This window comes from Temnothorax nylanderi, unplaced genomic scaffold (genome assembly GCF_030848795.1).
Source record: "Temnothorax nylanderi isolate EJ_2023f unplaced genomic scaffold, tnyl_v1.0 TNYL_tig0203_pilon, whole genome shotgun sequence".
NCBI lineage: Eukaryota > Metazoa > Arthropoda > Insecta > Hymenoptera > Formicidae > Temnothorax > Temnothorax nylanderi.
In genome coordinates, this window is record NW_027249265.1 from 194,180 (window position 1) to 216,135 (window position 21,956).

Sequence of the window (21,956 nt, forward strand, 5' to 3'; positions counted from 1 at the left end):
CCGCAGGATATGCAAGCTGATCTTCATGACTTCTTTGTCACTTCTTGCGTAAACGTGTCCCGCAAACGATCTCCATTGTATCGATAACAAACCGCAAGTGGAAGCATCGCCGTACCTATTCAACCTGCTCGATCGTTTAACGTGGTTATACTTTAAATTGAAATTTTCTACGACAGGCTGTCTCTCAAGAAATGAAACTTACGATGATTATGTAATTTGCTCAATATACGCGCGTTATTCTCGAGTAGCCGTTTGTTCTCAACGTTTTATAAAAGCTAATTAAAAACACAGTGGAAATATTTTATGCTATCTATATTCTAGAAAAGAATATATCTATTTTTAAGATTAATTTATAATTTATATAAAAGGGTAGATTTTCTTAATATCCTCAGCAACTCCCCTGCACACAGAAAAAAAAGAAGTGTCAAATCAATTCACTTATATATATATACTCGCGGCGTATATACGCAACAATCTATAAATCTCGAAATGAGATTATATTGCATTAAACGAAGAAAACTTGCTTGAACGAAGTTTTATATAGTTCAATCAAGAAACAAAAGTTGAAATAAAAAGTTGAAATTCTTATAAGAAGATTATAAGATTGTTGCATATGTATGAGTAGGTACCCTATATAAGTTTTGATTTAACACTTCCTTTTTTCCTGTGCACGGAGAATATATCCCTGACTTTTGAAATAAACGCTTTTATACACGCTGATACACCAATGAGACGAGCAAACGTACGAATTCTCATCGATTTTCTTCTCGCAAGCTACGAAACATGCCCCGCTCGTCTCATCATGAGGAAATTTCGCGCAAGATCAACATCCCCGAAAGACGGAGTTCTACCACGTGCCACGTCTGCGCGGTCTACGGAATCGCTACTGGGTAGCTTCAATCAATCGGATTAAGGACCGGCGGCGGAGCTTACGGCTAAAAATAGGCACCCTCCCCCTTTTCGACGGTCTGCCGTCATTTCGATCAGTACACCATGCTCGTGGGCGTCCACGCAGCCGATAATCACGCACGTACCGCTTATCTATGCCTTAAAATAAACATCCTTTCGTTGACAGAGTGATAAAGATGCAAATGGTTTGAGCGCAAACTGTTTCGTGCCCGAATCTCGTGTACACATATGTGCAAATCGCAAATTTTATAAATTACGTTCAGGGTTGATCCTACCCTTTCAAGTCGATCCCACCTAAAGCCTGCGAATATTTAGTAGAATATTTAGATACACACGCATGATTTAGTATCGATAATCTCAAGTGTGCAGCGCGATTTCAATATAATCGAGCGACGACGATAAGTAAATCATTTCGCGAACAACGATAAATAAATTAACTGAATAAAGGATCACTGAGATAAATACTTATCTTAATAACGACGCAAATAATGATCGAATGGATAGACTCTGACTGATACCAACGATTGTCTACTCTAATATCTATATATCTATTTCTACAACGTGATGTTTAATCATCAATGTTAACGAGTGAATCGTCAGATTGGCGTTATATATATTTAAAATCACTCGTTATATATCGAGACTCCCGAAGCTGATTCAATGGAAATTCGGTGCCCATTGGCGGGTGATTGACCTGTATCGCGCGGACAGGCCGTTCGCGCATGGCGAACCGTTCGAGAGAGCGTGTATCCGAGTATCCGCGTGAGCCGAGTCACGTAGGCTCCTGCGTACGTTCTCGAGATGATTTCGGGTCAGCGCCGATGTAATGAGTCCCAGGCTCCCGAGGACGATCACGTAGATCCGTTAGAACGACGTGCAAACCGTCGCGTGCATCGCGTTACCGCGAAAGGGAACTACGAACTCGCGTGAGGATGACTCACGCTCTTCGGAGACGATCTCAGACGATCTCTCTCGCGATAATTGTCTCTCGGAAACGTCGCGTATCCGAGCGTTTATCTCGTAAATGGGCATTAATTTCTCGATTAATGACGTCAATTTTCGCTCACTCGTTTATCAAAATGATGCAACGCGAATCGGAGTACGTGAAAGAGAAAGAGAGATGATGGATGTTTTTTTTCTTATTACGAAATTCGACACGACTTTTTCGACGCGATTCTTTCGACGCAATTTTTTCATTATGTGAGAGCTGTAGCCATTAGAATTATCGATATCGCTCCGACAATTTAGACATAGATAAAACGAGTATCGTAACTCGTAACATTACTTTTCGATCGAGAATGGCATTGAACGTTCTAGCGTTAGATTGTCGATATTATTAGTTCTGCTGCGCATGACACGTTATCTATAGCTATGCGACTTCTATTAGCGATGAGAAAGACGCGACGACAGCATTCATACGACCCTGATCTTGACCGAGCGCCGTACTCATTAGGGCTCGTCCAATTTAAATAGAACACTCGGACCACACGAGTTGGCAGGGCACTGACCCAGTTCTATTCGCGTCGGTGACCCAGCAATCGAAGAGGGCAAAAGAGATGACTGTTTTTAGAATTTTTGCAGTAATTTCGAAAAACATATAGAAATTAACACCCTTTTTAGGATTTATATACCTTATATACTTTATATGTCGTTTCTGATGACGTTTCCCTCGATTTTCATCTCTGCCCCCCCCCCCACCCCCCGAAACGCGATAAAGATTTTTCGTTAAAAATGATCCTCGAATAACTCGCTATTCATTTCGACGCGAGATTTGCGCATTGTTGCCTCCGGAATTGAATACCTCGCCGTGTTAATAGGTGCGATCCATACATGATTCATGGCCGATTTCCGCGAACCGGAATACACGCGAAATAAATCACGCCGCCAGATACCATTAGACCTTTGCGCGAACACAGCAGTCGGATATGCAACGCGCTGCAAAAAAACCGAGATGGACTTTTACACAGGAGTGAAAAAAAAAAATAGGTGAAAATAACTTTGCAGCGCACTGAGGAAATCCCAGAGAAGTTACAGAAGCGGTGTTTAATTTCTCGTAATACGGCGGAGAGACGGAGGAAACTGGAGGCTCGGAGTAATCCGAGCCGCGGGTAAATTTAGCATTTCGCGTCTCGGATAACTTCTGGCAAAATATTATTTCACCTGGCGATTATTTCGCACCTCACGATCGTCGAGAACCGACACCGGCCATTGTTAAGAAGACGCGCGGCACTCGTAATTCAAGGCGTGCACGTCGAGCGAAGACGCGTGGCGACGGAAAGGAAACACAGATCGCGATGCCGCGCCGGTCGAGATGAAAGCAGGTGCTTGTCTCTTTCTTCGGGGCTATCGGCCAGACGACACTTTGCAAAACAGAGAAAAAGAGATTGCGATAGTGGAAGTGTCCGATTTAAGTGGCCTTCGCAGGTGAAAGAGATTCGCGTGCGGCAAAGCGAGCCTCGAGACGAACAATGTTCTAAAATTAATCGGTAAATCGACCCGGCATACTCTATGCGATTCGACGTAATTAAAAAGGTCTAAAAGCAGAAGCGCGGATGAAATTTAATTAAGAAACGTATAAGGATTTCGTTATCTCGGCGTAATGATCTTCATCCACGGCGGTTTTGAAATTTAATCAGGGGAACACCGAACAAAGAATACGAAGAAAACATGTTAAGTAAGTCATTTTGAGATAACGGTGAAAATCGTTGCAAAAATGGTAAAGTTGTTTACGAAGCCTCGCATATTTTTCAGAATATTACCGGCGTACGTTATGAATTATTAATAGAATGTCTGACCTCTTTCGCCGTAAAAGGACAACCGCAGCTGAAATATCGGCTTCCCCGTGGTCTGAAGCTTCCTGAGGAAATTATAAAGCTATATTGCGCGTCTGTCAAAAATTTTTTAAAACTTTGTCAGGTATTTTTGGAAAATTATATTCGCGCGAGACCGAGATAAACAAGTTTGTTACTAAGTTTCTTTTTTTTTTATATATATATTAAATCAAAAGGTTGGAAACGCGTCGCGTAATTTTCTGCAAAATCCATCGTAAATCCTCCCAACATATTGCCATCTCTTTTCACCTTTTTTTACTGATAAGGCGATTATCGATAATTCGCGACTGAGTTTGTCAACATCTGCGACTCCTCCGGCATATTGAAACGCTCAGCGCGGATCTTATCTTGCTTTATTATCGCGTACACATGATGTGTATCAGGAAACGCGGAAGAAAAAGAAACGGAAGTAATTTATTTACGCGCAGAAAGTAATTAAATTCTTTGTCTTTGATCAGCAGCTAATGCGGTTATTATTGCATAATCTCGCGACGTTTCTGAGTAAAAATAGCACGGGCAAAACACGCTGTTCTAATCACAAATATTTTGTCTAGCCTGTTTATCGGAAGCGGACTCCGAAACGTGCGATGGAAGATATTTGCGCGTTTAATTTGTTAACTCGGTGTTGAAACATTCGATTCTAGAATACCGTAAAGAGAGCGACGAATCCAAGTCCATAACGCTCCTCTTTCAATAAATAAATAAATAAATAACCAACAGAAACGTAAATAAGAACATATCGAGAGTATAGAATGTAAAAAAAAAATTAGAAAAAATTGTATTCTGGAGACAGGTATTGGCACTGTTAAAGGATGAAATTTAAACTAATACTTTGAATGAAATAACATTTTTTTATTTTTAACTACCATGTGTACCGAAATTTATCGTTTTAAAACACAAAACAGTATTTTAACTCCATCGATTTACAATTAAGTCAACATTATTTTAGCTAAACTAATGACATGTTTTGAGTGGGAGCAGTGACGACCTATACACAGAAAAAAAGAAGTCTCAAATCAAGACTTACATACTCGTATGCACGCAACAATCTATAATCTTGAAATGATTATTATATTACGTTAAACGAAGGAAACTTACTTGAATGAAGTAATTTATATTCAACCAAGTAAAAAGAGTTGAAATGAAACGTTGAAATGCTTATAAGAAGATTATATAGATTGTTGCGTATTATATACGAGTATACATATAATAAGTTCTGATTTGACACTTCTTTTTTTTCTATGTAGAAATGCTTAAATATGACCCCAAATTGAGTATAATTTTTTTGAAGAAAAATAACCAAAGAAAACAGTCGCGAGGAACATATCGAAAGGACGGAATACAGAAAAAAAATAGATAAAATTTAAAAAAAAATGGATCAGGTGTTTGGCAGACAGGCGTGTTACTTCCAGCCGCCGCGCGGCCGGAATTTACAGCCCGGCGTACCTACTTCGCGTTAAGCGAAGCTCCGGCCGGGTTGAAGTATCGATTCGCGCGCGCGGCATCAAAAATTGAATCTTCCATCGGGCGCGACGCGGCGGGTTGAAGTAGGCCCGAAATGGCGCCAAAACTGCGTCGCGTCGCGACGCCACGCGACGCCACGCGACGCGGACGCGCCGACCTGCTCCGGAGGAAGGGCCACGGGCCGCGCTCCGATTTTCGGAGACGCGCGCGCGTCGGATCGTCGCGCCGGACGAACCGGAGCGCGGGGAGCAAGCATCTCTCTCCCCGCTCCCGCGGGATGTCATTGAACGGCATCGAGGCATCTGACAGCCGATCCTCCTCGACGCCAAGGCGAACAGCCGGAGCAACGTCGGAGAGAGAGAGAGAGAGAGAGTAGTGAAGAAGTGAAGTACGTTTGTTTACGCTCGCAGAGAAGACGGAGCAGGAGAATGAGGCGGGGGAGGGGAGGGGGGAGGGGGGGAGGGGGACGCAGAGACACCGCGCGAAATGGCTGTCGCGTCTGACAATCGGCGCGCGCGCGCGTGGCGCGGTTTTTCCGCTTTTTGCGCCTTACTCACCGCTCAGCTGCTCGTCCGACGTGTACTTCACCGTGGACGACATCGCCGTACGACAGCGTCGTAACGTAACACTCGCGAAGAGACGGGGAGAGGGCGAGGGAGCGGCAACTCGCGTTCGCGCGACACGGGAAATAAAGAGACGCAGAAACGAAACGCGAGCGCGAGGCGCCCGGGAGCGACGCACGTAAAACGTAGGGGAGGCGCGGATACGCGGCCTACGGTGGACGCTGATGAACGCTTACGGCGGAGAGCGGAGCGACGCGCGCGGTGCGACCTGCCGCCACGGACGAATCGCGATAAAATGCTGCCGGGAGGGCAGCGCTACCGTGCTTTGTTTTGACGCACGTCGGGCACGCGCATGTGTGTCGGCCGCGCCAGCGCCAGCGCCAGCGCCAGCGGTCCCACCGGAGTTCGGACCAATCGCGTCGCGCCGCGGTGTAAATAGACCGCGCGAGTCGACGGGCGACTCGGGGCAACTTCAGGGCGACTTGACGCGCGACTACGTGCGTCAATCCGCGCGTCGCGCGTCACGCGTCGCGCGTCTGCTCTTCAACCGCGCGGAGTTTCGAGAAACGAGAGCGTCGCTCCCCGCCCGCGCGTAAAAAAGAGCGGAGGAATTCCTGCTTCGGTTTTTTTTTTTTCGTCCACCGAGCGTGGTTGTGACGCGATCGCATCGATCGCGTCCGCGAATCGTCGACGGAGTCGACATCTACCGGCAGGTGGCTCGATTACGTCCCCCGAACGTCGCGATAACTCTTCTATTTACTTTTCCCCTCGTCGCGCGGCTATAATTAGCCCTACAAGTTGATTACGTGTCGCGAAGATAATAATAATAATAACTTTATCATAACTGCGAAAGACGTATATAAGCGATGGTAAACAGGAAAAAAAGAACAGACGAACAATAATAAATATAAGCGATTAGTGGCATGCAACTTATAACAATAACATAATATTAGCATCTAATTATATTTATCTTATTACGTAGATAACTAATAAATATTCAACCTGAATAATAATAAACACAAGTCATTATAGCGGCTAATGCAGATCAATAATAACCCAGATCTAATTATATTTATCCTATTACGTTAAAACGTACCGCGAAATAAATCCTTAAAATATCTCGCAAATTCTCCCGATATTTCGCGCAACGCCGCGAAGTGACAAAATTAAGCCCCGAATCGCTCCGCGACGTTTCGTTTCTGTCCCAGAATTGCGTACAATGCCGAATGCGTACGGTCCCGCCGCGTTTCCGCCCTGACGTCTCCCGGCGATTTCTCGCGACATAATCCCCGCTGATCCCTCCCCGCGGACGGCGCGAACACCTGGCACCAGGATATCGCATCGGTGTCGCGGGCGGCACGCTGGTGAAAATATCTATATTTCGGAGTTCTCTACCAGCGCTCCCGCTGTACGGCTAGTGCGGCTCTTAACAACAACGCCGGTGGCAGCACTGTGCGATCGCTAATTTGCGTTGAACGAGAGAGACACGTATTTTCGGTGCGGTGCCCGTGAACTCCGTGAACTGCGTAAAAATCGCGCGTGGTAACGTTCGCGCGACGAGCACGAGCGACGACGGGGGAGGTGGACGAGGACGATCGGAGGAAGGCCCGACGGCGGTTTTTATCACACACAGAGAAAGGTACTTACCGCGTGCCGCGGCCATCCCGTCCCGTTTCCCCGTTTCTTCCTCTCGGCGAGGGTACAATCCGTGCCAACCGTCGTTCGATAAACAATAGGGAGAGCGAGAGAGAGAAAGAGAGAAGGAGCGCGAGGAGATCGCGCGCGAGAGAGACGCGCCGCCCCGTCCGATTTCGATACGATACGATACGCGGCTCGCAAAGATGGTCGCCCGTGCGACCTCATCTGTCAAGTGACGAGGACGATTCTCGCGCCGTGCTTTCTCGCTATGCATCGTTAGCGAGAAAGAGAGCGAGAGAGAGACAGACAGACAGACAGACAGAGCGACACTGAACCGTCCCGACCGCCCGGCCACCAAATTTTCAGGTAAACACCCCGAGGAGGGTGCTCCGTGGACACGCGGGGGGGTCGACCGTTCCCATATGCGCGAGAAGCCGAGGGTCGCGGTTTGTTGACTCGCGGCGCCTCCGCGTCCGGGGACGGGGCTCGAGGTTGCGCGCGGCACACCCGCGACGTCGCCCCGAGTCCTCGCCCGTCGGCGGAGGGGATCCGGGACCGGCGGGGCGCTGGGACAATCGGGATTGCCCACCCGGAGGGAGTACAATTGGAGTACAAGCGCTCGTGTTTACAAGCGCGGTCCGTTTGGAGAGTCGTGTTTCAACGCGCTCCGTACGGATTGTTTGTTTGATCGACGCGCGGCCCCCGTCCCCTTTGACGGGAACAGCATATACAGCGTGTGCCGATAAAGTTGTCTCAACGTTACCCTTATCTTTGACGACAACGTTGTCGGGCGAGCGCTGACAGCTAAAGTGATTTCCAGGTAATCAGCAGGCGCAATCGTTCAATACACTGGCTATGAAAATGAAGATCCCAAACGGCGGGCCTGGAAACGGGACTTACTACGGACAGGAGACGGGTATCACCTCCTACGTGGACAACAACAGCGACACGGAGGCCGAGGTGCAGGCGATAGGCGACGGCGATTTCTCCGAGTACCTCTGGATGGAGAATGAGGAGGAATTTGACAAGCAGGTACCTTACTCGTTTGATATAAAGCTTCTCGCGGTTCGTTCCTTACTCCACATTCTCGATGTTTCTGTCGGCACTAGGTGCTCCAACAACTGGAGGAGGAAGAGCTGATGGAGGAGTGTCTAGAGGCAATGCTGGAGGAGGAGAGGCAACATCAGAGAAATATGAGTTCCACCGCTTGGTCCACAGCCACCGGCACTCCCGACAGTAACGCCGCTGAGCTTTGTCAACAGCTGAACAGTCTGAGGATGCAGGATGATATCGCCAAACAGGTATCTAAAAGACAAAAAGTGTTTTCTTTCGATTAAAAAAAATAGTAAAATATTCCTTATTCGGACCTCGTTATTAATCGCCCTGTCGCTTGTACATTGTGAATTTTTAGAGCACGCTAAATCCAGACGCAGCTGAGTTTATTCCAGCATTCAAATCGACTGTGGTACCACCTGTAAGTACATCATCAGAAACCACAGTTACCACAGAACCGTCGTAGAAATCTTCTGTGTATTTTCTCTCTTGTCCGTTCTCCGTTTAAGTCACGTATAAAAAATCGGGCTACACGTAATGATTAGGGTTTACTATTTCCAATCCGACAGTCGTGTTAAGTGGATCATCGTGTTAGATGTTCAATGACTGTGACTGTAGGTACAAAGGTAAAGAGAGAGAGAAAGAGATAAAGAGCGCGAGAGTTGTGCGTAATTATGCTCGTAATCATCCAAAACATCAGTTACACAATCAGATTTGAACGAAAACGCGGTACTCCGAAATTTTTATAGACGAGAAACACCGAACGTGATATAATCGTGGCGGGATAATCATGTATCTTTATTTTTTTTTCTTTTGCCGAAACACTACTAACGAACAATCGCGTTTACAAATCACTCGTTAAGAAAAATTTGCAATTTGTATCTCTTGGTCGATGCCATCTACATCGAGAATCGTTTCTCGCAGAGGCAGATATTTTTAGCATTTTCAATCTTTGTATAATTTGTATAAATTGATATCATTATACGTCTACGGAAATAACTCACTGTTCACGTTAAACTGAATAGAGGGAACAGAATGCACTGAATGGTTTAGGGGAGGACTTTCATAAGTTTATGAAATATGTATATGAACAGGAACATAGATATGCATATATTATTCTGTAAATTATGTTTATATCTTATACATAATATGTATTATATATTATATATTATTATTATCATATATAATATATGTTATATATATAATACATATGTATATAATATACGTATATTATATACATATATGTATATGTATGTCTCAATCAGATCTTATCATTCTTGAAGCGTATGTAAACCATTTTACCTTTTACGGTATTTACTCTTTATCAAGCTGTAAAACCTTTCGCGCGCGCGCGCGCACACACACACACACACACACACACACACACACAATGGTAGAACTTTTTTACAGCCTGAAAGAAAGTTTTACAGCTTGGTATCCATCTGTCCAATGAAAACTTTTCTTAAAAGTTCCTTTTGTAATACTTATAGTAGAGAATGATGAGATGCTTACAGAATCGTTAGCAGGACATATCTCGCTTGATACGAGATATCGTGCACGGATCGTATAAAGCACGATCGGAAGAATCACGAGGACATCATGTTATTTTTTAACGAATATTTTAGATAAAATAAATCGGCATCAACAATATAAACAATTGCGAGCATGTACGTAATCAGAGAAATCGGAGCGTTATGTTATTTGTACAAAAAATGTATCGTCTTACTTAGAAATTTGTGTAAAGGAGATTCTACCTGAGAAACGCTATCATCGGGTCCTGCTTCAGCATTCATTCAACAAACTTAAGATCTCAAGTGAAAGTCTTACTTAGGCTGTGAGGGACTCTTTTTACGACTCTTTTTTTTTAGTGACGCTGAGAATCAGGACACATTGCTTACTTATTTTTTAAACCGGTGTGTTATTTCCACAAAGTTAATATTTCGAAATTTAAGAAGATCGTAGATTGTAGAATGTAACCACGATGAAACATGAAAAATAGGGTAAATGGTGAATGTACTTCAAATCCGCTTGAATGGCAAGAAGATTGATTTGACTTTTGATGCAGCATAATATAACTATATATATATACTCGTTATTTAAAAAGGAGATATCACATCACGTATATTTGTACAATGTTTCATAGTCTTGTTAATTTTTTTTTAATTTCTTTTAAACTCCTTGTTCCTTTGAACAAAAATGATTTCTGAGTAGCATTGTCTCTCATGATGAATTCTATTTAATTAATAGAGCTTTACTGATTGGGTAAATTTAAAAATCAAACTTTTTGCGATCCAAGATTCTGCTAGTGGTTCAAACGCATTCGTGCTTACTTAATGGTGATATCTGCCATTCTTTTTAATAATTACGAGTAAGTGTACGAGTTTTAATAAGATCTATACGTTGAGATATCTATATATTGTTATGTGTTTGCATTCTATATACTTTATATATAAACGTGCACATTAGTCAGAACCTGGTTTTAACGTGAAATGTAGAAACTGTGATTGTCAAAAAACAGCGTTACTAAGTTTACCGAATATTATTCAGGTATTAAGACATCGTATATTAGTCTCTTGCAATATATTTAATCTGGAATTGTTTTTCCTCACCACCGTTTTCGTTTTACGAAAAAGTTACGATATTAAGCTCATAATTATACGCTCAGTTACAGACCTAATTGCCGGCAGAATAAAAGTTGAATAAAAAAAAACGGCTGCACGACTTTGGAAATAATCGGTTATTTTATAATGCGATTAAAATAAAAAAGTAACACGAGAAAATCACTCATTTTGCGATGCTCTAAAAAAGGAAATCAAATCAATGCGAGTGTAAAATAGAGACTGATTTCACGTCCATTTTTACGTCAGCTTTAATACCCGAACTAGATCGTAATTCATCTTTTAATTATTACTTTACAACTACAACTAATATAGATTCTGTGTAATATAGAAAATCATTTTGCAATACTATACTATGCTGCATAATAGTTAATATACTAATATCGATGAAAATACGCTGACTATTGATCCGCGTCAAAAGTTTTAATTAAAAAAAAAGAATCTAGTTTATGCTACGTACGTCTTGAAACCTTGTTTCTTAAGACCATCAAAATGAATTGACCTTAGAGACCTACAGAGAGACAGAAAAACATATAAATAAAAAAAAATGCGATTTATTTGCAGATTACATAAAATAAGGCAGCCGTTATGTGTGGAAAATATATATCATAAGTGTAACCGTGTATATCTATTGCCCCCATCATCGTTCAAATTGTACAAATTTGACCTCGTCTTAACGTCCTCGTAACGTCAAGACTCGAGACTACATTATACGTGACACTAGAAATCGCGTCACAATAGACTTGCGAACTGAGATTTGTAATACTTATAAATGCCGCATAATTTCTTAGAATTTCTTACGCCCCCTTTAAATTTGTCTCGAAAATTAATTACTACAACTCACTTCTCCTTTAACTCACTTGCGTATATTGGTATCTCTACATGTAATATTAAGAATATTAGGTTATATATTCTAGATTTAAGAGATGTGCAGCTGTAATCTTCTCGTACAGTACAATATGAAGCAGTACTACAATAAACGATAGTCATTACAACATCGTAAATTATCGTGATAACTGATTATATGTATCTGCAGTAACTAACGCGAACATTGTAACTCGAGTCTGTTGCAAGAAAGTTCGACCACTTGCGTGTTTACGAAAATAACTGTATCTTTTTAGGATTATGTTAATCAAAAGGAAAAAAAAGTACAAAAGCAAAATGACATAAAAATATATAAGTTTTATGTTTAAGTCATATATTTCTGGAAGAATGATAATTGCCATTCTCCGTTATTACACAATTATCGCATCATACCTTGTGCAATGCAACGCAGATTGGATTGTAAAATAATTAATATGTATTAATTCAAGATAGGTGATATTACTTTTATATATATATACATATATATATACTACTTTAACTTATAATGTATTTCGTCACTTCCAGTAAATTTTTGCATTTGTGGTTTTTTTCATGCCTATACTCCTTAATTTTTTTTCTGTAGCATTTAACGTGTACCGTGTAAAGCGAAAAATATAGAGATATATGTATCAAACTGTAGATAAAAATCGATTTCCATTATTTTCTAATCCCCACATCGTAGTAAGAGCGCCGTTTGCGTACATGGATATTGTTGAGTGAACATACATGCTAAAAATAACAGACACAGTCATTATTATGAGAAATGCATCACCCTATATTTGGCAGCATATTGGTTACAATGTTTTGATATATTAAAAGTAACTTCAGTATAAGTAATATTTATTTTATAATAATAGAAAAGGCGATACCGATTTATTACATAATATATTGGCATCCGCTTCATGGTAGCCATCGAGGGCTCGATTTTACGTAAAGTATCTAAATAATATAAGAATATGTGTATATGCGCCTGTATCAGAAATACTGAAATAATACGTCCTGTAAGGTGAATCGGAAGTACAGCATTGTTGTATATTTAGCGCATAGATAAGTAACGAATTATGTTGACTTCGGCATAGAATTAATAAATCTTATACCACCATTGCATTTTTTTTTGCAATTATAAACATCACGAAGATCAGAGAATGATATTGGTGCATCATGGTCCTACCTAGAAAATTACACGAAATAAAATAAGATTATCCGTGCGCATAAAAGGAAATAATCATACCGAACAGATTAATTACAACGAATAAATCGTGTCTTCGATATATACGACCTACAATTCTTATATCTACGATGTTATTCCTCTATTAACTCTATTTATAGGTCGATAGAGAACCACTCGAATGAAATCATAAATCGATTACACGTAATTGAATGTAATCGTAATACTTGATATTTATACCTTATTTGAGAACTTGGTATATTACAAAATACGAAAGAACATTCCGTACATATTTATAAATAGAAATAGATATATTATATTTATATAGAATTACTTATTATATAGAGCAATATGTATTGCTCCAGGTTTCTTTTGGCCTTTCAATAATTGAAATCTTACTAGTATTGCAAATGTTACATGAAGTACAATATATTTAATATGTAACGTCAATCCTGATATACGATACTCGATTATTACAGCAAAATCATTAGTAAAAGATTAGTATTATTGCGATATGGACTAAATGGGAATTTTGAAATTTCCTTCCTTCGCACACTCCTTTTCTCACTTCAATTGTTCGTTATACAAAAATTAAAAATAACATGGGCATATTTACTTATATACAAGTTAATATACTAAATAGTTTAATCTGCAGTCTCTTTATTTCGATACAATACTGTGTCAATCCATGATTAAGTTTCATCGACTCTGTTATGAGCTTCGTATGAGAATTACCAAAAGATATATAATAGATTTTTCACGGAAAGAAAAACTTATATACAAGAACAGATTTCCGATCTATATAACACATAGATATGAATAATAAATCTTAGTGATAAATGTACATACATAATAAAAATATACACAATATAAAATAATATAAAAAAAATTTATCATAAGAAATATTTTGTCCTCGAAAAATTAATAGACAGGAAGTACCAAGATTTTTGTAATTTGCTGCTTGGGTAAGATGTATCACTCTTACAGCTGAAAAAATTTAACAATTTTATGAAGTAAAAACTCTCAAATATAAAGATGATCATGCAGCATTCACAAATATATGATCTGTGACATGAAGTCATTATCTTTAATTGTGCCTCTGTATGGGAGATATATGTCAGCCTTTTTTAATTCGTAATCTTCCTTTGAAATCTTCCCCAAAGTTCGGTTGATTATTCATCGGGATTATATATATTCGCTTGATTATTGTTCTCACGATTAAAAACTAATAACTAACATACTTGAATACTCGTGCGTAGCACATACCATATAATGATTAATACGTAAATGTAAATGAAATAGGGATTTCCAAAACATTACCATCCACCTTATACCCCTTTGCTCGCAACTCTTCGCAATCGATCTCTTATAAAACAGAGACATACATGCAATAAAAAAGATCGGATTTGCTCGGGATCCCTGGAATCCGCACCTATCGACTGATCTTACACGCGTTACTTCATAATATGATTAAATTCATAATAGATATAATTCTTCGCATCTTAAATGTCATCGAAAATAAAATATCTTGGCCTTAAGATTCTTGAAAGGTGATGCTGTATAGTAATACGTTCTGTAGCGTTACACCCTTGCATCCTGCTACGGTATTTGTAATCCGCTGTGTCCGATTAATAAGCGGTCGACACGAAAAAAGAACATATCTAAATCAGGAACCCACTCAGACATCGTATAATTTGTCTGATGGTTTTAGAGTTAATCTTTTTCTTTTTTTCATATCGAAATCATTCGTCTTACCCCGCATTAATCGGGTCTAGCGAATCGCAAATATTATAGCAAATAAATATAGCAAGACACAACGACGTGACGGTATGTTTTTCTTGTTATCGTTTACTTACATCTAGAGAATTTATACGCTCTCGGTAGGGCTCTGAAATTCTGAGAGTGCATGTATTGGATTCTGCACTTTCTTCTGCGAACCTTTACGCACTTTCGCTCTAACTTCCTCGGGTCTCTCAGGACGCACTAACGGTTTCTTCTCCGGGGCTTTCATCTTCCATATGACGATAGGAGACTAATAGAAATAATAAATTTGTATTATTATATGCGTATAATCTATATTTTTATCACTAATTTTACGATCATATCATGTTCAAAGATTAATTAAACGTTACTGTTATGTTTTAACATATTTATATATAATACAATATTAAATTTAATCTGAATCTCTAATATTTAATAATAGTACAATAAGATTATTAAAGAAGCTCTACTATATTTGTGCATGGATGATTTCTTAAGATAACGTATACTTACATACTGAAAGTCCACGTATATTAGCGTACAGCAAAAAAAATATATAAAAATACGATATGCAATTAATCTTAAAATCTTGTAAAATAGGAACATGTATCTAGCGCGTGTTCTTATTATTAAAAAATACATCAGTATCTTTTAATATGATTAAATTAAGATCTAATGTTGATAAAGTGATAAATTTCGAAAAATCTCAAATATGGCAAATTCTTGCCTGACTGCAATAACTTCTAAAATTGATTAGCATATCGAGATCTTAGCTGCTACAGAATTAATAAATACTGACAAAACTTACCGTTACCGTGGATTGTCGTGGATACTTCGTCGACGCAACGTAGGAAGCCTTAACGGTGAGGACGACGGCGTTCATCAAGTTTTTGGCAGCCTGTATGAGAGAGGTTGCGCTATCTAGGCCGGAAACAATCAGCTCGCCACTGATATTCTGCACATCCGCCTTCACCTTACTCGTGATATTCATCTGATGACAGTAGAGCGCGATGCGTTGCAAGTACGCAAGGAGATCCTTCTTCGTGGAACTCTCCGGGCACTGATCGGCGATCTGTCTGGTCAACTTGTCCAATTTCGTGCCAGCTTCGGAGATCTTTTTCGCCGCGTTTATGACGTCCATGGTTGTCTTCAGGGGGCCTCGACCACGAGTGAAGTCCGTCATCTCCATCATGATCATGCACATATGCTTAGCGAGAACGATGATGTCATTGCCGGCGTCGTCCCATTTTGCCACCTCCTTGTCGAACTTGAGCTTCTCGCTTTTAAAGAACTCAACCTGCTGCAGGATCTTCTGCTTGTCCTCCTCCGGCATCTTTCTCATCGCCTCGCGCGCAGTCGTGATGCCGCTGATCTCCGGATACTCGTCCACGCCGTGTTCTCCGGTCTGAGCACTGGACTTGCTACGCGTTTCCAACGTGTAATGTTCGTCTAATTCCACATCTTCAGGGTCCAGGTCTTCGTCCGCCTGAAAAAAAAAAAAAAAACGACAGCGAATTAGAAATGACGAGAGAAGGAGCAATTACGAAACTTCGACGGACATCGAGAATAGAGTTCTCTTACCCTATTCATCAGCACAGCACGTCTGATCTCGCGAACTCCGTCGTATACCAGTCTGGACGCGTCAATAAAGTCGTTCTCGTCCACTTCCTGTGCCGGATTACTGCGCAGCGCGTTCACGGCCTCCTCCACTCGTTGCTCGAAGTTTGGCATCACCTGTTTCCTGAGAACCTTCACCGCTTCGAGAACTCGCTTAGTGTAGATGCACGGCTCGTAATTGTCCATCTCGGCCTGCACGACGTTGCACACCCTAGCGGAACGGCCGAGTATCGCGCCCGCGTGTCTGTCCAAGGTATCGGCGTCACCGGGACGCACTTGCAACGCCAGGACGCACTTGTTGACGTCATCCAGAATATGATTCTCGGAAACCGCCAGGAAATCGTCGATCGTGGTGATGTCGTCCACGGCCTCCGTCAAGACGCGCATCTGATTCTCCCAAGCTTGGCGGAACACCTTCATGTTGTCCTTCGCGACGTCCGAGTTTCGTGCGGCCCACACACGCGCCGCGTTAATCACCTGCGGGCACAAATTCTCGATCTGCGCCGCGGCATAGCGAACCATCTTTACGCCATCCTCGTTGTTGGACATACTGCATACCAAATTGGCCACCTGTTCAAAGTAAAGGTAGCAATTAATCTTCTTGTTACCACAAGATAATCTAAAACATTTGTAACGTGTGTGTATTCAGATGAATATTTCTTTTAATATTTATACAAGGAATTCTTTTACCTCCACCAGTTTATTCGCGTGCTCCGTGAAAATGATTGCGTACTCTTCCACCTCCTTGGTCCAACCTTTCTCCGCAGCTTCATACAGGGCCTGCAACGGTGCGCTGGTTTCCAGAAAACTATCCGATACATGGTCCACCACGGCTTTGCGCAACTGCCTGCGAAGATCGCGGGTCTTCCTGCACATGTGATCTATCGCCCTCTCTAAGCCCTCAGATTGTTCCTTAACACCCATCTGTCAACACACATTGGTCGGTTAATTTCGGACAAACTAGTTAAAGTATTCTTGGATTTTAAACTTACAGCTGTAAACAATTGTTTAATATTCGTAATAATATGTTATTGTTAGTTTAAACCCGACTTGTATTACAGAAACAAATGAACATGTATTACAGGAGAAGGATATATAAATCAAATCGTCAGAATAATGTAATTAATATGTGTAGATAAAATGTTTTTAATATGTGTAGGAATAAAATGTTTTCTAAAATATTATTTAATTACATTATGATTTTTAGCAACGTGATTGCAGCAAGCGGTATATTTACAAGTTTTATATATATTTATACACTACAAATTGTGTGCATAATTATATATACAGCTCAAATTTTCTACAGTTTTGCTAATCTATTGTCTCCTCTATTGCATTGTATATTGCGTTTAAGTATTTTGTTATTTTACATAAACTACAACGTGAGACATTAGTATTTAATATTCACATATAAAAGTGAAGGAAATTAAGAAAGATAGTAAAACGAATTGTAAGCGTATAGCTAATAACGAGCTAACGATTAGTGCTGATCATGAAATAATAAGTATGCATTGGTAGTGTGTGAGAGATCTAAGATAACGTGTATATGCGCAACAAAACCCATAGAAATGTAGAATTACTTCGCATATTTACCCGTCTCCCACCCCGAGCGCGCTGTAACTGGCCATCACCGACAAAAACAAATCAATAGAATGAATATTGTTTTAATAAAAAGAATAAGTTGTATATGTCCTATATGCATAGATAACGGTATGCTGTCTAGAATTTTATATTTAATATAGAACTGATAACAAACAAAATTCTACGTCTTAAAGATGAGCAGTGTTATATATTTACGTAAATAATAAAATTGGTTTTCTAGCTTCAAATTATTTTAAATAGAATAACCATTCATACAGTATCACATAGATACATAGTAAACTATTGCTCATAGTGTTCACTGAAGAAAGAATGTTATGATTAATACGATAATTAAACTGATTGTAGGTATTCAATACATTAATCCAGTGGCTTACTGCATTACTCGAAATTGAAGAAAAAGAAAGAATAAAAAATAAGTCTTATATAAATTTAATTATATATTCATTTATATGTGTTTACTTCATAAAAAAAATTTCTTTCACGTTTCCCTTTGATATAATACGATACACGCTATTGTATCCGCGTGTACTTTCTCGCGTGATTATAATCGCGGTTCTACTTACGTTGTTCATGTATTCACTCAGGAGGTCCTGAAGCGCCTGTCTGACCGCGTTACACTCGGCGACGATGCGCTCTCTACGTTCGTCCCGAGTGCACGACGAATCCGCCATCAACGCGGCACCGCTGATAATGCTCTCCAATCTCTCCTCGAGGCTCGGTCGCGTACGGACCTCGTTGTAAGAGAGCGGCGACATCACCATCCTCTCGTCGAAGTCATCCAACGCGGCGGCCAGCTCGCCGGGGCCGTCGTAAGGATGCTGGCTGTCGGGCGGCGATTTCCCTTGAGCAACGTCGTTTATCGTGTTGACCGCTTCGCATACTTGCTTCAGCACGTAATCGCGATTCGCCTTGGCCGCCGCCAGATCGGGATGCTGCACGTACACCTTCGACGCGGTGAGCAACATGGTCGAGTGCTTCTTCAGGACGGCCCGAGCGGCCGCCAAATCGTCCCTAAGCTGGGGATCCTTCAGCTCGTACTGACGCTTGGCCGCCTGATGAATCAATTCGGCGGCGTTTCTGCCGAATTCCTTGATATTCTGGATCAGTTCTCCCTGCGAGGAGGCGTTCTTCAACTTCTTCAGATCGTCCTCCACAACGTATAACGACTTCAAAAGCCGATGAACGTCCACCATGTCCGCTAAAATGAGCAAACGCGTCACCGCCGACAGCAAGTTTCTCGCGGCACGTACCATGTTGCCTCGTTTCAAGGACGAACATGGATCCTCGGAAAATTCTCTGTGTAAGCAATTTAACACGTTACATGGATCCTCGTCACAATCTCTGCGTAAGTAATTTAACACGTTACATTAGCTATGTAGCACCACGACGTAACGTAATACATAATATGCAGACAAATAAAATTATTGTACCTGGCAGCGATGCTCATAGCTGCTCCCGTTTTCCTCACTTCCTCCACAGCGCTTAGCATTTCCGCTGTGATATCCGGATTTTCATAGGCAATCTTCTCGCCCTTCTCGATAAAATTGGAGGTGGCCTTTTCCACGGTTCCGACAAGCGCGTTGGCTCTCTTTGACTTTCCTTTCTTCTTCTTGCTGGGACCCTTTGTGTTCACCAACGTGGTGACCTGGAGCACAAGCGGCTCCAGGGTTTTCTCCACGGACATAGTCCGTATCTCCAAGTTCTTGGGATCCCACTTCAGAGTGATTGGCCCAAAGTGGTCCGGCATATTTATCGTATTAATGTTTATTCTACAAGTGCAAAAAAAAACAAAAAGATTTTTGATATATAAAACGATGCAAAGCTTGCAGGTGTAAAATATTCCTGAAATTAACACTCAATACACGCACGAAGCTTTTCACACAATTAATTTATGTTAGCGATAAAATGTAACAGGCAAATCTATATATATATATATATATATATATAAAGCTAAACGACTCGCTCATGCATTCCTACAAGCCGTTTCCTCTCCCGTTTTAATTCCCAGAATTAAATCTGGAAATTTTTTAATCCTTCTCCAATAATCTCAAGTTTTACAATTCAAAGAGTAGCGCACATGTATTTCATTCAATGTTTACTCCACAGGCAAGTACATAAATAAGGAGCGACGTTAAAACACAATTTTGGATTCGTATTAATTATAAAGTCAGCTGCCGTTTGAATCGAGAGAAGCACCAGACTTTTTCAACACAATGCTCTGCGCCTCCATAAGCTACTCAATATTTCCTCAGTCTTCTTTTAGCTGGAGGCATAGAGCTATCGATCAACTCTATAAATAAAAGCTTATCGAAATTGAAATGAGTCAAGGTAATACTCGTGTCAACACGAGCTGTCCTATCAAACGTGAATATCGCGGATTACTCCAACTTCGCGTCCTCGGCCAGCGGGCGTGCGGCGGGAACTCGCGACGCTCCGGCGAGGACACCGTTCGTCGCTTCGCTCCCTCGTTAGGTACAACCGGCTAGGACCTCGCCGTTAATTGCGACATTGGCATTTCCCGGGAGGAGCGTCGCGTACCTCCGCACACGCGCCAGCGAAAGGGGAAAGGTGATGTAGATAAGAGAGGTATGTGTATACGTACGAGTCCGGCATCAAGAGAGATTTGAGAAGAAAAACGGAGCACCGACCAGGCTTCAACCGCTTGTCAACGGCGACGAGCAATTCGCAGGCGACGCAACGATGTACGATCGCGCGAGATTGGCAGGATTAAACGGTATCGGCGAGACGCGATACGGTTCGACGAGTTCGACGAGCACACCGTGTCAGTTGTGTCACCCCTGGTCACCCCCTTTGGATGTATCACTCCGTTGGCATTTGCCTGTCCGCCAGTCTCTCGCCAGCGCCTCGTCTGCGCCTACGATTTCCTGATGTCATTATTTCCGTTGGGCTCGGTGGGATTGGATTGGTTGGTTCGTTGGTTATGGAGCGCGAACCGGTCTACGCCCGAAACCTCACGCCGCGTTTCGATGGCGTTTCGACGCGGCGGTCGAGCGAATTTCCCAACCATTCCCAACTTCTATTGGTCACGTTCAGCAGACCAAGCTGCTCAGTAGCAGTCGAACGTGATTGGCTGTTACTTTTAGAACCAACCAATCAACGCAGAGTGTTGATAAGACAACTCAACAGTTGTGTCTGCAGAACGCGTTCATTGGCTCATGATGTAAAAAGACAGATGTAGCGTTGCGCATAATGGCGGCCGAAGAATAGGACAGCCAATCAAGGCTGCGGTCCACTTGACGCTACAAATGCTTCGAAGCATTTCTTTTCTCCGTTCTTTCAATGAAGACAGAAGGAGAAGAAGAACGCTTCGAAGCATTTGTAGCGTCAAATGGACCGCGGCCCAAATTTTTGTCCGGAATGTCGCGCTGCATTCAAATGTTTAGCATTAGGCTGAGTTTCCACTGAGCGCGTCACGCGTCGCGTCGTCTGTCGTTAACCAATCCAAACATCCCATCACAAATAATGTAATAAAATTGGATGTTTTGATTAGTCGCGACGGATGACGCGACGCGTGACGCGCTCAGTGGAAACTCAGCCTTAGTCAAGTTCCGTGACAAAAAACGCGTACAAAGTTAAAAAATTTGTAAATATACAAAATCCCATAAATTAATAAAAATATGTAATAAATTGATGACAAAAGGACAAATTTCTGATTGGTCAAAGAAAATGACGACTGCGCATTCTTGGAAATGCTCTACACCTGTCTTTTTACATACATCATGTATTGGCTATTTTGAATAGTTATTGGAAATAGTGGCCCCTAATCACATTTTATTGTAAGTGATCCATGATTCTTTATACGATTGGTCCTTGTCTTCAGTTCCTCGTTGAATCCAAATGCTCTGAA

At 41.5% G+C, this 21,956-nt stretch overlaps 3 protein-coding genes across 10 annotated transcripts in view; 1 reads left to right on the forward strand and 2 right to left on the reverse strand.

Moving 5' to 3' along the window:
• The window catches only part of Bnip3 (BCL2 interacting protein 3), a 30,218-nt gene extending 22,539 nt beyond the window's left edge, over window positions 1–7,679 (reverse strand). Inside the window, exon 1 of one of the 2 annotated variants that reach the window (XM_071717142.1) lies at window positions 7,415–7,679. In XM_071717142.1, coding sequence (XP_071573243.1) covers window positions 7,415–7,679 — 265 coding nt within the window. Of the gene's footprint in view, window positions 1–5,761; window positions 6,135–7,414 lie in introns of those variants that run through there. The other variant, XM_071717143.1, reaches the window with a different exon arrangement.
• Window positions 1–13,047, forward strand: part of Paip2 (polyA-binding protein interacting protein 2) — a 75,123-nt gene extending 62,076 nt beyond the window's left edge. The window contains exons 1-4 of one of the 3 annotated variants that reach the window (XM_071717147.1): window positions 7,067–7,406; window positions 8,226–8,437; window positions 8,515–8,706; window positions 8,817–13,047. In XM_071717147.1, the coding sequence (XP_071573248.1) occupies window positions 8,261–8,437; window positions 8,515–8,706; window positions 8,817–8,924 (477 nt within the window). In that variant the 5' untranslated portion in view covers window positions 7,067–7,406; window positions 8,226–8,260 and the 3' untranslated portion in view covers window positions 8,925–13,047. Of the gene's footprint in view, window positions 1–7,066; window positions 7,407–7,630; window positions 7,772–8,225; window positions 8,438–8,514; window positions 8,707–8,816 lie in introns of those variants that run through there. The other 2 variants (XM_071717149.1, XM_071717150.1) reach the window with 2 other exon arrangements.
• Window positions 12,692–21,013, reverse strand: Alpha-cat (catenin alpha). Of its 5 annotated transcripts, XM_071717117.1 has the most exons (9): window positions 20,691–21,013; window positions 19,519–19,857; window positions 18,652–19,429; window positions 18,080–18,106; window positions 17,177–17,410; window positions 16,451–17,056; window positions 15,678–16,355; window positions 14,965–15,140; window positions 12,692–13,111 (listed from the first exon to the last, which is right to left on the reverse strand). In XM_071717117.1, the coding sequence occupies exons 1-8, from the start codon at window positions 20,699–20,701 to the stop codon at window positions 14,976–14,978; spliced, it is 2,838 nt and encodes a 945-aa protein (XP_071573218.1). In that variant the 5' UTR covers window positions 20,702–21,013; the 3' UTR covers window positions 12,692–13,111; window positions 14,965–14,975. The 5 variants fall into 5 exon arrangements, with proteins under 5 accessions (XP_071573218.1, XP_071573217.1, XP_071573220.1 ...); XM_071717116.1 differs by having other exon boundaries at window positions 12,692–15,140; XM_071717119.1 differs by having other exon boundaries at window positions 12,692–15,140; window positions 18,652–19,384; window positions 20,691–21,011.
• Window positions 21,014–21,956: the final 943 nt, after the last annotated feature.

Excerpts from the sequence above, each read along its gene's own strand:
- Alpha-cat (XM_071717117.1), bottom strand. Across the intron at positions 17,057-17,176 it reads ACGCGAATAAACTGGTGGAG|GTGGCCAATTTGGTATGCAG; the intron begins GTAAAAGAATTC and ends TACTTTGAACAG. Across the intron at positions 16,356-16,450 it reads GTGCTGTGCTGATGAATAGG|GCGGACGAAGACCTGGACCC; the intron begins GTAAGAGAACTC and ends TTTTTTTTTCAG.